This window comes from Mustela nigripes, chromosome 14, assembly GCF_022355385.1.
Source record: "Mustela nigripes isolate SB6536 chromosome 14, MUSNIG.SB6536, whole genome shotgun sequence".
Taxonomy (NCBI): domain Eukaryota; kingdom Metazoa; phylum Chordata; class Mammalia; order Carnivora; family Mustelidae; genus Mustela; species Mustela nigripes.
In genome coordinates, this window is record NC_081570.1 from 64,071,108 (window position 1) to 64,086,313 (window position 15,206).

Sequence of the window (15,206 nt, forward strand, 5' to 3'; positions counted from 1 at the left end):
CCTAGGGCGAGAGCGGCCACCAGCCTTGCGCATGCTTTCTCCCTATCAGGCGGGGCTCGCCGGCTCTGTGGCTCTTCCTGGCTGCTTCTTCCAGGCAGGCAGTAGGTGGTGCAGAGGTGGGCAGTGCTGCTAAAGAATGATCCTCCTTTCTCATCTGTCTCCACAAAACCACTTCTGCTTCAGGGCACCAGGAACTCAGGACTCTTTTTCAGTGTGTCCCCAGCAACTCTGACCAGGCTATGGATATAGGTGGCTTTTCTTAGATGTGTAGGAGTGAGGAGACCTGGGGTTCATCCCCGGTCCTTCTTGTAGGGTGTGACCTTGAGCAAATCATTGAACCTCTTGACTTTAGGCTCCTTCCTCTGTAAAATGAGGATCCTAGAGTGGTCCAGGGGCTCTCAACCTTGAGGATGCATCAGAAATCACTTGGAGGACTTGTGAAAACACAGGTGGCTGGGCTCCACCTCAGAGCATCCGAGTCTGTAGGTCTAGGATGGGGTCTGAGAATTTGCATTTCTAGAAAATTCCTAAACTTGGTTGTCACGGTGGGTCTGGGAACCACACCTTGAAAATTATCAGCCTAGACAATCTATGAGATTTCTGCCAGTGATGCTATTGGGTGAGAAGGGATAGGTTTAGGATACGTGGACGGGGATAGATCCAATAAGGCTGGAAGAGTTGTAGCAGGTGGAGAGAGAGAGGTATCAAGAATGAGCTTTGAATTTTGTCTTGAAAAACTGGGTAGAAGGGATGCCTTTAACTGAGATGGCAAACCTTCCCTTTGAGATTGGCGTTACCACATTCATATTACAGATGAAAAAAAAACAAAACAAAAACAGGGGACTCAGAAAAACTAAGTCACCTTGCCCAAAATTATCCACCTAAGGAGAGGAAGAAGCCAGTTCAAGCCTGTGACTCCAAAGACCCTAATTTACACACTGCTCAGTACTGCCCCCTGCCTTTGGAGCTCTCATCCTCAGGCAGCGTAGATGGAAATCATGGAAAATGGGTTGGGGGGCGGAGAGGAGGACTTCTTGGCAGTGAAGGCTGGTGGGTGGGATTGTCACTGAGAGAGAAGAGCAGCTTGAAAGAGTAACATTTTTCTAGGGAATCACATTAAATAATCAGAGTGGCTTATACCTGTGTCAGGCTGAACCGAGATTGACAGCTAATAAAAGCCCAGTAATTACAGGAAAACATCAGATTGAAAAGTGCAGAGATTCTTGAAACACCTGAAGCCATTTAATATATCTTATGTTTGCTCCAGACCAACAGGCAGCTCCCAGAGCAAGACTGGTCTCATTACTGAGCTAATGGACATTATGCTCTGAGGTACCTTTCCCTCTGCCAAATAAATCAGAATTTTAAAAAGTGAAGCCTGAGATTGCCATGCTGCAAATGTTTGCAAGGACATCACTGAGCGTTTTAGGTGTCAAGTTTAATTTGACTTGGCCTGGTCTATTCTCTTAAGAAAGGCTCAGGAGACATCAGCTGGGTCACAGGGAGAATTCCTTCTGCTCCTGCTCTCTGGGCTGTGACAGAAATCAGACCTTGATTCCCTGAGCGTGCCTCCTCAAGCAAGGGTTGCTCCTGTCGCCTGAGCCCAAAGGAGTAAGTTGTGATGCATGTTGTCATGCCCCACTGTTCTCTGATGGAGGGGGGACTAGGTAGAAGGAGAGAGACTCACTCATACCTTCTAAAACACGCTAAAACCTTCCTGGGCCCCTACTAAGTTGCAGACACTGCCCTAGGTCCCAGGATGATGACAAATGCTTACATATTAGCCAAGAGCAAAAGTGAGGGCAAAAATAAAATGGTAAGCTCCGTGTTTGTGTCCGTCCGCGCAGTGCACGCTTCCCCCAGAGAGCCAGGCTGCCCGTCTCCCACGGGCCCCTCTCCTGCACACATTGGGGGCCTGACAGGGCTGCAACTCTGAGCACCAGTGGCCTCTATGCATTGTAGATTTTCCTGGGCATTTTTTTACTTCACAACAGCTCTAATGACCTTGGCATCAAGCTCTTACTGGGGATTAATAACTGGCTGGGCTTAATGGCCCTCACCGTGTCCTGGGCCATTTTCCTAGCCAGCCATTAATTCCAAGCAGTGCCCTCAGCTCTGGCCATTATGGCTCCCTGGACGGGGAGGCTGTCCTGAGGCAAAGGGCCACAGCCGCCTTCTCTGCAGACAAAGGCTTTCACATTATACGCCCCGCCTTCTTCTCCCCATGGCATCTAGCACACAGGGATGGGGTCTTTAGGCAAACACCTGGTTAGGGCACCACATCGTGTCTTCTCTTTATGTCTCAAGAGGGTGGCTTTCTCAGAGAACAGACAAGGCAGGCCGTTGGGTCTCATTCACTCATTTACCAATCTACCCATCTATTATTCAGTGTTAATTGAGTGCCTCTTATGGGGTCAGGAAGCAAGAGAGATGATCAATATTAGATACATATTAGAGTAATCTAATATGGGCGTCTCTGTGTCTTACCAAAGGATGGGATACTTCACTAAATGGGGCTTTAAGGAAAATGTCCCAGAATCAAGGGACTGAGCACTGTGAGGAAGAAGTCAGAGAGGAGGCCCGGCTAGCCAGTGAGTTCCCCGGGAGCTGCCTGCACTCCTGCCTTCTCCATGGAACTTTAGATCCCAGACGCGCTAACAGAACTGCAAGTTCACTTTCCCGTCCTCTGCTCGGTGATTCATGAACCCAGCATCTGAGGAACATGTGAATACGGCATCAGGAATCCTAACTCACCAAGGCTTGTGTATCTCCACCCTTATCATTAAGACACCAAGGATTATAATCATCCTGGGATGTGGAGGAGCGTGGCTCTCTCGGAGGACCCATAACGCATCCTGAGAAACAGGGTCATGGAATTTGTATAATCTCTAGTCATCCTGCCTCCCCAGACATCATCTGTCCTTCCGAAGGCAAAAAACAGACTTCATTTCCTCCTTTGGAAGTGATTCAGCCTTTGGTACACGCTCTTCTCAGCTGCGGGAAATGTAACATTCTGTTTAGAACCGCAATTGTCATTTTATTGGCACCACTTACCAGAAGACACTTAAGGCATAATTCAGACTTCACTCTTATGCTCACTGTTTGGTATCTGCACAAGGCAAAGAGGGGGTGTTGTCGCCCGAGGTAATCAATCCCTTGGAGCCCAGGCAGATGGGCAGGAATCATGAGGGAGGAATTTCTGGACTGGGCGGACCCAGCGTATGTGGGTGGTGGCCAGTGACCACAGTGGATCAGTAGGGCACATTCAGGAAACTTTGCCTTCCCTGGAAGGGTCTTCTGCTCACCTCACATGCACAGAGGCGGGAGACAGAAGGCACTGGAATTTCCATAGGTGACACGGGGTTCACCAGTCAACCAGCCTGTGCTCTGAGAATCACAGCAGAATAATTAATTATGGGGGAGAGAGATGCAAAGACTTCTCTTCAGAATGTTTTCCCCAGTAAAAATAAGCACAATGTCTTGTAATTATCAGTCATGCTAGAAAATTCAAGATGATAATTTAGGGTGAGTCTGATGAGAAAAAGTAGGTTCCAATGGCCTGAGGGTCCAATGAAATGAAATCCTACGAAGTGACCTTATTAAACAAATGTATTGAGTTACACGGTACCTCACCGGTGTACTGAGTGCTCAGTAAGTGTCTTTTAAATGAATGAACGAATAAATGTCATGCGGCCACAAGTATCTAGTTGATCTCCTCTTTGTTTTATAAGTTAGAACGCTAAGGACCTGACATAAAGTTCAGACCTGGGTTTCCTGACCCTAATCATCACAGAGGAACATGGTATTTGCAGATACCCCTGTCAATCTTGTAGGACATTTTTTAGTGGGTTTCCCCACGAGTAGAGGTTTCCTAGGATGCAGGCTTTCCAATATGTCCCAAACAACCCCTAACAAATTGGGTGGGTCGTTCACCCTGAGTGCCTGAGTCTGCCCTGCAAATCCTCTTGCTCCACCATTGACCCTCCACCAGCCCTCACCGCCAAGCTCCCACTTCCACTTCCCTCCCGGCCAACCGGGCTCAGGCTCCGCCCTTTCGGTTCAACTGAGAGTCTTGTGGCCAGCACCGCCAAATCCAGAGAACACTTGCCAAGTCTGGTTTCACTTATCCTCTCATGTCTTGTGACCCCATCGACCAGCACCTCTTCAAAGTTTCCTCATCTGTTGGTTCCCTTTGCTCTGTCCTTTCCTGGTCCGCCAGCCCTCCAGCTCCTCCAGACCAGCTCCAGTGTTCCCTCACCTTTGGTCTCATGGCCCCGTGTGCCTAATCGATTCTAGCACTTACTCCCCGGTCCTGTAATTGCTTCTCTGGGGGGCACACTCACTTAGATTGGGTGCCCTCCTGAGAGGAAGGTCAGGATCTTTTTTATCTATATCACCCAGTTCAGTGCCTGAGACATGATAGGAACTCCATGGTTGAACAGATCATTTGACTTTCCCTCTTCATCTTTTCTGTGTGGGGTGTTCAGGCAAAATCAGAAAAAAGAAAACTAAGTATTTCCCCCGTCCTTTGGCCCATGAAATTGCTCCTCACCCCTAGCCGTTCGTTCAGGGGATTCAGACGGGCTTCTGGCTCCGGGTTCCAGGAGGAGAGGAATGGGGACCAGTTTCTACACATCTGTAATGCAGCTATTCCTCAAAGAAAGATCTTTTTTTTTTTTTTTAAGATATTATTTATTTGTCAGAGAGAAGGAGAGTGCACACACACAGGCAAGTGGAGGGGCAGACAGAGGGAAAAGCGGCTCCTCAAGGAGCAGGGAGCCCGACCCTGGGATCATGACCTGAGCCGAAGGCAGACGCTTCACTGACTGAGCCACCCAGGCATCCCAGGAAGATTTGGTCTTAAGTACCTTCTACTCTCCTTCACTTAAGGCTCTACATGGATGGGGTCTACTGTTAACGGGGCTCCAAGGATTGGACATATTGGATACAAGACCTTGGTCACTTTACCGCATCCAGCCGGCCCCATGCCCTAAAAGAGATAACACTACTGGTTAAGAAACAGCATCACTGAGCTTTGGGGGTTGAGAGAAGAAGGAAAGAAGGCAACGACTTAAGAAGACATCTCACGGCACATGTTCGATTTATTCTACTGCACCGTGGTGCTGTGATGGTTAATCCAGCAGCTCTGCAGTCTGCTTTCCTGGGTTTGAATCTCAGCTCTACCACTTCCTAACTGTATGGCCTTGAGCAAGCTCCTTACTTTCCCTATCCCTTAAAATTCTCATTAGTAAAATAGGGGTGATAATATAATACCCTTCTTATGGGATTATTTGAGGAATTGATGCAATTACATAAAAAGCTCAGAACAGTGTCTGGCCCATAGAGACATCTCATCGCTTTTAGCAAAAGTGGTCTCTCTCTCCATTGTCCGCCCCACCTCCAACCCCCGCCTTGCTGTGCTCTAAACAGCCCCCTTGACTAAGACTTTCGCACAGACCTCATCCTCTCACACTCTATTGCATGTTCTGACTGACCCACTGTCCCTCACTAAAGTGTAAACTTCGAGGGGCTTCTGTTTTTGCATTCCATTTGCATTCTCACTGCCCATCATAGCACTTGTCACCTGAGAGTAATTGGGTGTCAAATGAATGATGAGAATTTGCAACGGTAGAATCTCCACTTCATAAGCTTCTACATCAATTATCAACCCGAAGTGATCAGCACTGACTTAGTGAGTGTCTGCAATCACTCCACTCCGACAGGTAATCCCAAGAACAGTCTCATTACCCAATGATCACCGCGCCAGCTCCTATGTAAGGACTGGGTTCACCCCCCCACCCCCTGCAACTGCTATTTTTCAAATACTGGCAATTTCAAATGGCCTGGTCTAATACTGTGTGCATTTTTATCCAACCAAGATAGAATGGAGCATTTGTTATCCTCATTTGAAGATGAGAAACCCAAGATTCTCACAGGTCAGTGGCTTGCCAAGGTCCCACAGTTAATAGGTAATGGAGACAAGGCTTGACGGGTCGTATAACCCCCCAGAGCTGGTGCCCTTGGCGACCACGCAGTGTGGGAAGGTGGCTGTCCTCAGGTGCCCTTGCCTGGTTCTGAAGGCAGAGCTGTGGCTCAGGAAACTCCCAGGCTAAATAGAAGGACTAAGCGGGATCCGACTTCCCAAAACCAGGCAGGGAGCCAGCGTGTCCTGTTCAGTGTTCACAGGGAAGAAGGGCAGAGGCTCTGGGGCACGTGTAACAATGCAGCTCTCCTTCAGACCATTCTTGATTGTCATTTTCTTGTGCACTTGCTGGCCTTGGCCTCAGGCCCTAATTACATTATCTGCAAACAGCAACTAAGAGATATTTCTCATTAAACATGAACAGGGGAATGTTTAATGTGTGGGAACGTAGGCGTTCAGAAAGCAAATCATTGGTTCAAGGTGTTGAAATGAACCTTGTCATTGGAGTTGTCCCTGGTGGGCTTCCACAGGGCACGTGTTCGCCGGCTGAGGTCGGTGCTCTGAGCCTGAGGATTTTTTTTTTCTTTGTTCTGTTTTGTTTTGTTTTTACATTTTTGAAGATGGACCAACTCAGTCTTGCGCCCTGTCCTTTTAAAACAGAGAAACTATCCTAGTTGTCCTTTCAAAATTATGGCATCTGAGGGATTACCACATGGATGTCTTCCCCCCTCCCCCTGCCATGTGATTCTTAGGCGATGTTTATTCAGTATAAACATATTTGTACAGCAGCCAAGAATATTGATACGCATTTAACTTTCAATAACGTGACTTAAGAACTTCCAAGCTCATGTCAGAGCAAATGCTAGTGTAGTCTCTACTTTATTTGGGGGGTAACTTTGGATTCAGGAAGACCTGGGTTTGAAGGCGTGACTTCAGTGCTTGCTAGTTATGCGTCCTTGGGCGGATTTCTTTCCATCGCACCTCTGTAAAATGGCAGTCACAGCGACCTTGCAGGGTTGATATGGGGATTTGGTTATTTAATATCAGTAAAGCCCAGAGTCCAGGGTTTGACAGGTCAGTGCAAGCCCTCTTGCAGTCTTGTCATCTGCTTTGGGAGAGAACGAAAGGAAGGGCTGATGAGGCCCCAGCAGCAGGGATAGAGGCTGGCATAGGAGGGGTAGAGGGGGACCCGGCAGCCCTTAGCGGCAGCGAAATGACCCGCTGATGCCAAGTGAGGGTGGCCTGCTGATGGAGTCCTTCCCCCCTCTGCCTTCTAGCCCCTGAAAATGCACTGCGGGGACTGTGCCTTGGTGACCAGCTCGGGGCACCTGCTGCGCAGCCGGCAAGGCCCCCAGATAGACCAGACGGAGTGTGTCATCCGCATGAATGACGCGCCGACGCGTGGCTACGGGCGCGACGTGGGCAGCCGCACCAGCCTGCGGGTCATCGCGCATTCCAGCATCCAGAGGATCCTCCGCAACCGCCACGACCTGCTCAACGTGAGCCAGGGCACCGTGTTCATCTTCTGGGGCCCCAGCAGCTACATGCGGAGGGACGGCAAGGGCCAGGTCTACAACAACCTGCAGCTCCTGAGCCAGGTGCTGCCGCGGCTGAAGGCCTTCATGATCACGCGCCACAAGATGCTGCAGTTCGACGAGCTCTTCAAGCGCGAGACCGGCAAAGACAGGTAGAGGGCCGGGCGGGGCAGGGCGGGGCGGGGCGGGGCGGGGCGGGGCGGGGCCGCGGGGGAGGGAGGGCAAGGACGCGTCCGCCCCCAGGCCACGCGGTTTTCTGAGTTACCCAAAGCAAAACTTTGGCTGAGGCTTTTTGTGGGGGGCCCGCTGCTCATGCCATTGGTAGAGCTCGCCTCCAGGGGGCCCTGGTCTCCCAGCTGCTCCAACTGAACTCATTAAGACCAAGTTAGCGAAGCACTGAGACTCTGCATGGGTAATTCAAGGCCAAGTCCTTATTTGGGAGGGGCAGGCTACACAGTTGCTCCCTTACCCAGGTCGTAAGTGCAAGATAATAGTTTTATTGCATTTCCTTTTACTTGTGAGAATACCGACCTCAGGGAGGGTATGGATTTATTCTTGTCTTTCGAAGCAAACGTTCATTCAGTGCATCGATTTTTTAAAATATATTTTTTAAAGATTTCATTTATTTATTTGACAGAGAGAGATCACAAGTAGACAGAGAGGCAGGCAGAGAGAGAGAGGGAAGCAGGCTCCCTGCTGAGCAGAGAGCCCGATGCGGGGCTCGATCCCAGGACTCTGAGATCATGACCTGAGCCGAAGGCAGCGGCTTAACCCACTGAGCCACCCAGGTGCCCGATTTTTTTAAAATATTTTATTTATTTATTTATTTGACAGATGGAGATCACAAGTAGGTAGAGAGGCAGGCAGAGAGGGAGTGGGAAGCAGGCTCCCTGCTGAGCAGAGAGCCGGATGTGGGGCTGGATTCCAGGACCCTGACATCATGACCTGAGCTGAAACCAAGAGTCAGCCTCTCAATCCACTGAGCCACCCAGGTGCTCCTATTCACTTTTCTAAAGTTTTATTTATTTAAGTCATCTCTGCATTCCGTGTGGGGCACAAATACACAATCCCAAGATCAAAAATCACATGGTTTTCCAACTTAGCTGGCCAGGTGTCCCTGAATTAACACATTTTTAAAAATAAAATGAAATGAAACCATACACACGCACATATGTGTATAAGCTCAGTCATGATGTGAAATGTTATTTCTTGTTATAGGTCAAAATATTTTGAAAAGCACTGATCTAGGGGATGAGGGAATGAGGAAGAGGCTTTCTCCAAAAGATATAATTAAGCTGAGACTTGGGCCAATAAGTATTTATCCAGGTAAAGAAGAAGCTGGGAAGGGGAGGGAAACCTCCCTGTGGGTCCAGGGCTCAGAGGTGAGAGAACACACAAGGGGTTGGAGAAAAGCCCTCTAAGGCTCCAATCCTGAGGGCTACTGGCGGGGGTGGGGGGGGGAGTGGCCCTTGAGGAGGCCAAGATGAAGGGCCACCAGCTGGCCCAATCTAGGTGAAAAAGAAAGGACAGCTAGGTATCAAAAGGCGTGGCGCAGTGTTGTCTAAATACACAGCTCGAGGCTGGAATTCTGACTCTATCTTTCACTAGTTACGTGACCCTGGACAAGTTATCTAACCTTGCAGTGACCTCAGATGAGAAAAGAGCATAGCAACTAGGCTCATAGGACTGGTCTGATGATTAAATTTGTTTCCTTAATTCTAAAACATGTAATGTTATAATTAATATATATTTAATGATATAATTTACCTCCTTCCCTTACAAAAACTGTTGCTGGGTTGATTTCTTAAAACTAAAAAGACATGATAAACAAAATGAAGAACATAAAGTATGAAATCCATGGTTAGGCTAGGTTGGGGAACTTACTATCAGAGAGCAGGGTCTTAGAGAAAGACCAAAGCTTTGCCCCAACTTCTTTGTGTGGAGGACCATTCTTTTTAAATTCTGGAAACCTGGGGACCATTTAAGAGCAGGTCCAGGCCAGGGTAAGCATGGCATGTGATGGACAAAAGAGGGGAGAGCTGGCTGCTGGCCCTGTGGCCTCCTTCCCTACAGGCCCAGTGGCCTCTGTGGTTAGCCCAGCCAGCAGATCACATAGGAGGTCCTGGTCATCACGAAATCCAATTTTACTGCCCTGCCAAAACCACAAATCAGAGGGACTGTCACACATATGAATGAGTTATTTAACTAGCAGAGCATTTTATAAGGGAAGAAGAATGAAAGGAGTTATTTACAGTTTCATTTTTGCTGGTTGGAAAATTCGAAATAAGTAGTAACACTACTCAATAGAAAACACTTCCCCTCTTTGTAGTTTAATGGTTTTTGTTAATTTAAGAATTCCTGAAACGTGGCTGCAGTCTAAGCTATTTAAGGTAACTACACATTGCCCTGCATCTTCTTAAGGGATTATTTTAAGTTGGTAACTTGGAGACCAATCACTTCACCTTTTGGTCACTTAGATCTTCAGGAAACACGCTCACATGGAGACATATCTTTTTCACTAAGCTAATTAAATTCTGACCAGTGAAAACTTTGTTCTGTGGGTCGGTCTCTCTGGTGAACCCAGCTGGTAGAAGGAACCAAGTCTTTGTGTACTGGCTACTGGGCCTCTCACGTGCAGACATCCATCTACAAGGTTCCATACAGTTCCTTTTCAGGAGAATCACACTGATGGATGTGTAGGGTGCCAACGACATTGTCGCTTCTGGAATCTCTGTGCCTCTTACCTTTAGGAACCTGTCTTAAAGAGGCTAATATTGTATTGACTCAGTATTCTCATATACTCATATTCCTTACGTGGATACTCCAAGCTAAGAGAACCAAGGTAGAAATAGCCCCTCAGAACAAATGTGTTTCTGAACATTAAAACACAAAACATTCAGGGGGTCCAAGAATATTTCTTCTCTGTATGCTTTTCTTGAAACCCAGCCAAACAGGAAGATGTATTACAGGTACCCAAAATGTGGAATGTCTAATTTTGTACATCTCATGATCAGGACATTCATTCAGGCTGTTATTTGGTGGGGGGGGGGACAGAATAATTCAATAGATTTTGATGTAGAGAAGTTTCACTCTACTTAAAAGTGGAGGGGGAAATATGGCCCAGGAAGAATCTGCAATTAAGAAGTGTGACAAATGACAGAGATGGCCAAGTGGTATTCTTGGATATTAGAAAGTAACTGTACTTGAAAATAACTTTCTAATTGAATAAGGGTGTATTAGGAAAATATGATTCAGAACCAATATTATAGTAATTAGATAAAGGAAGCATAAATGAAATAACTGCAGGAAGAATATTTCCATAGAGATTATAAATGAGATTCTGGTGGAGCAGAAAGGCCTTTAATTGTAATTTAGTGTGCACTATAGAATTATCAGCTCCGTGTGTTACTTCATCATATAAAAGAATATCTGATCATTTTCCCTAATAAGCACATGACAGCTCTTCATATTCCTTCATTATAGCTGATTAAGTGTAAAAACAGTAGATATTCCTTTGCTGGAAAAAGAGTTCAGATCTTTTCAGAACGACAGCACAAGGCAGTTGCAGCTGGATAGCACGTGATCCCAGAAGGCTACTCTTTCCGGGATCTGGGGAATTCTAAGTGACACTTGAAAGAACTCTTCACGGGGGCTTCTTTTGTCCTTCACTACGCATTCTCCCCCATTAATACCCACGAAATCTCTTTCTGTAGAGCCACACCCTCTAGTATTTCTGGCCGTGCCTGACAGTCTCTACTATATCTCACAAAAGAAAGCCAAGAGAACGGGGAGTTTCTGCCACGGGGAGAACCCTCTTGGCGCTGCCGACAACCCTGAAAGCACAGGGACACAGTCTCTTCCTGGGTCTCCCAGCTTCTCGGTTATTCACTGACCCAGTGTGAGTATCGAACACTTGGCCGTTGCACCACACAGCCCGGCGGGTGAAGACAGATTCTAACTTGAGGCAAGAGACCTTCCCCTTTCCCTTCCTCAATCAGCTAGCTCTGCTCTGCCTCACCTCCTTCAGTCCCATAGTGGTTGGTTGGTTGGTTGGTTGGTTGGTTGGTTTTTTAAGAGAGAGGAGTGGGAAGGGAGAGGGAGAGAGAGAGAATTCCAAGTGTCTCACAGCCAACACAGAGCCCGTCGCAGGGCTCGATCTCAGGGTCCTAAGATCACAACCTTGAGCTAAAATCAAGAGTCAGATGGTCAACTGACTGAGCCACCAGGTTCCCTAAGTCCCAGAGTTCTTATGAATATACAGCCTTGGGGAGAAAGAAGAGGATCGTTAATAGCTCTGTAGGCTGGAGGCTCCAGAATTTCGTCCTTACTGCCCTGATGATTGACGGTGGATCCCTCACCAGAGCCAGCAGTGGAGTTGGAAGGATAGCAATTTCTTCAGGGATGCTAAAAAAACACAACACACACACTGAAAGTAATGGCTGAATTATTTGCTTCATTTGCTCCAATCTGGCAACCAAGAGAGGAGGAAGGGGTCTCGATGTATCAACACACTAGTCTCTTTTTATGGTGTTCTCTCACTTAGTCCCTGGAGTAGCTCAGGAAGCCAAGGCCTGCGTTATAGATGGGCAGTCCGGGCTCATGAACGATGAGCGATAACCCACCTCAGGTCATTCCGCTGGCCTGTGGTATAACAGCCAACGTACAAACCCATGATGTTCCCCTCCTTAGGAGCTTTGAAAATGTACTTCCTGGGGCACATGGGTGGCTCAGTCATTAAGCGTCTGCCTTTGGCTCAGGTCATGATCCCAGGATCCTGGGATAGAGCCCCGCATCGAGCTCCCTGCTCAGCGGGAAGCCTGCTTCTCCTTCTCCCACTTCCCCTGCTTGTGTTCCCCTCTCTCACTGTCTCTCTTTCTCTGTCAAATAAATAAATAAAATCTTTACAAAAATAAAAAATAAATTTAAAAAAAATGTACTCCCTGGGCTAGTACTGGGTCAAGGGACAATGTTATGGAAAGCTAAAATGAGTAAAGGGATTAAGAACTACAAAGTGGAAACCACAAACTCAGTCATGACTGCATCACCCATTCCTGTCAGGTATTTGACAAGATAAAAGACTCCTTATTATGCTGCTTTGCTTTTATGGTTTTTTTGTGGGATTGGGAGGGGCCCATATGTGAAATGGAAATAATGCAAAATGATTCGCAAAAAGTCTTCTTCCTTCTCAAAGAGGGGTGCTACACTGTGCAAACAGAAAAGCTTTTCAGCAACTCTGGTATTCACATCACATATGGTGCTATGGCCGGGCAAAGTCAGACAGTCTGACCTTGGGAATAAGGTGTTTGAAACCGGCTAATGAGGCATACCATAAGCACCGGGGAAAAAAAAGCAAAAGCCGCAACCCCCTAAGAATTGAAATTAATATCCACAGCAGCAAAGCAATGGTAGACCGAGTCATTCTCAGAGGGTCAAATTAGACCTTGATGTTACGTCTCCACGGTTATCCTTAGGCATGGCACATGGATGGAGCTCAGCACAGGTGTTTGAATGGGCAAATGAATGAATTTAGGAACATACACATTCACTCCTTAAATTTTGTCAATTCAGTCTTCTAATAAAAAAAAAAAAGTTTTGGAGGGCTCTGGATGTTCTGAGGTAAAATAAAGCAAATGCTCAATTAAGCACAAGCATTCCTGTGGTCCTTTTTCTCTAGTAATTAGCCCTTTCCCAAATGAATGCACTCTTCCTAAAAGAAAAGACATTCAATCAAGATGTCAATGTTAATTCGTCTAACTGAAGGCAAGCTTTTACCCCAAGATTGTTTGATCGATCAATAGATATCAATCACTACATAGTCACATCTGTGTGTTTATACATATTTAATAACCTCTTCATTATTCAGCCTGCTTGGGGAACAAGGAATATTTCTAATTAGTCAAGTATTCTAGTTAATAAAGAGTTGACATGTGGGGACTGTCACCTTAAAGAGCTTGGGTTGTGGTCCTACACACTTATACCCTGAAACACTCTCATCATCTCTGATGATATAGAAGTCGCTTGAGCACCCTTTCCTGTCATAACCCACCATGGCGGAAAATGGATGTCATTTATCACTTACTGTGGAATACGATGCTATTGGTGAGCGATTTCTACCTGGTAAAGTTACAGCTGTTTACCGACTGAATAGAGAGAGAGAGTCAGCCTTGCTCCCCAAAGGATTTAAGATGGTCGTGGTTGTAATGATGACTTCAGCAGCTTGTGGACTTCTCTGTTGTTGCTTCCAGGAAGATCTCCAACACTTGGCTCAGCACTGGCTGGTTCACGATGACGATCGCGCTGGAGCTCTGTGACAGGATCAATGTGTACGGCATGGTGCCCCCAGACTTCTGCAGGTAGGATTTATTCTGCAAGTGTGATTCTTCAGCAGGGTCGTGCAGGGCTTACAAAGGTCTGATTCCAAGTATCAGCCATGAAACCTGTCTAACTGTCTTCTCGAAGCAATTAATTAACACGTCCCAAGTTCTGGTTCTAGAAACAACAAACAGCATTTAATTATGTGATATAAAATATTGAAAGTTTTTGTTTGCACTGCTGGAGAACTAATCCGTCTTGTGGGCTCCTTGTAGCCTCTGAATATTTATCAACCACAAGTAATGCAATAATTGGCATAATATTAATGATGAGCAAGCATTAAGGAATATTAGTTTTATTCTCATTTGAAAGGAATGCAGTAATTTTTAATGAATTAAAGAGGGCAATTTCTTTGACGGTAAGGCCTGTTTGCTAAAATTAAAATATTGCTCTGGGCCTCTTTTCCTCCCCACGTCAGTAGCCTTGGTTTGTACTTGTAAGGCCAAAAGCACAGACATAATGATTTTGATGTGCCACTTTAAAGGGAACAGACGCACATCTCCCCTGCTACCCCTCCCCCCATACGGGCCCAGCCAGCACTGGGTGCGCACACACAGCCGCACCGGGAAAACCTCAGGGCCTGGTTTGCGGAAACTGGTTTGAAAATCCACCTGTGATTGAGAGTAGCGATGCCGGTATGTTCAGAAAGTGCCCTACTTTTCGGGAGTGCCTGATGACCTGCTCATGGCCTCCATCCTGATCTTCAAATGGCAAAACCCGGGGTGGGGGGCATTTTGAACTTGCTCATTAAAATATATGCCTGCTCATACCTGCGTGTGTTTGAAACCTAACGACTTCTTGAAGGCCGCGGGCCTTTTACACGGAATCTGAAGTTGGGAGATTGGACGCAAGGACAGAGGACTTAATCATGCTCATTTGCCACTTTGCCACTTTTCTCCCACTCTCTTTAACCCAGAGACCCGGCACAGCGGCCGTACCAGTTTGTCTGAGAGAGTCAGGGCGCAGAGGAGAAAGCTGGGCAGGAGAGGCCTTTGATAGTTGCCTAGACTCCCTGGTCCCCAGGAGGGATGTGATGTGGTGAGGAAGGCTGTGGGGTCAGCTCCAGTCGGCTCTGCCGGGCCACTTCCTAACTGAGTGTGACCTTGAGCTAGTTGTTTGGTCTCTCAGGAGCTCGGCTTCCTTCTCGTTAGAAGTGGACTCGGTGATCCTGGAGACTCAGCCATGAGGTCGTCAGTGGATGAAATAAGTTAGTAGATGTAAAGTGCTCGGATCTGCGCCTCGTACATGGCAAGAGTTAGCTTGGACCCCCACCCAGTCCCTCGTCACTTAACTCACTAGGCTTGCTTCCCTAGTTAGCAACCCACATGCAGAAAGAAGGTAGGATAGTGTAAAAAAAAAAACCAGGGGCGCCTGGG

At 47.1% G+C, this 15,206-nt stretch overlaps 1 protein-coding gene across 1 annotated transcript in view; it reads left to right on the forward strand.

Annotated features, from left to right (window-relative positions):
* The window catches only part of ST6GALNAC5 (ST6 N-acetylgalactosaminide alpha-2,6-sialyltransferase 5), a 164,323-nt gene that overhangs the window by 137,607 nt on the left and 11,510 nt on the right, over positions 1 to 15,206 (forward strand). The window contains exons 3-4 of the mRNA XM_059376893.1: positions 7,201 to 7,610; positions 13,704 to 13,811. Coding sequence (XP_059232876.1) covers positions 7,201 to 7,610; positions 13,704 to 13,811 — 518 coding nt within the window. The remainder of the gene's footprint in view (positions 1 to 7,200; positions 7,611 to 13,703; positions 13,812 to 15,206) is intronic.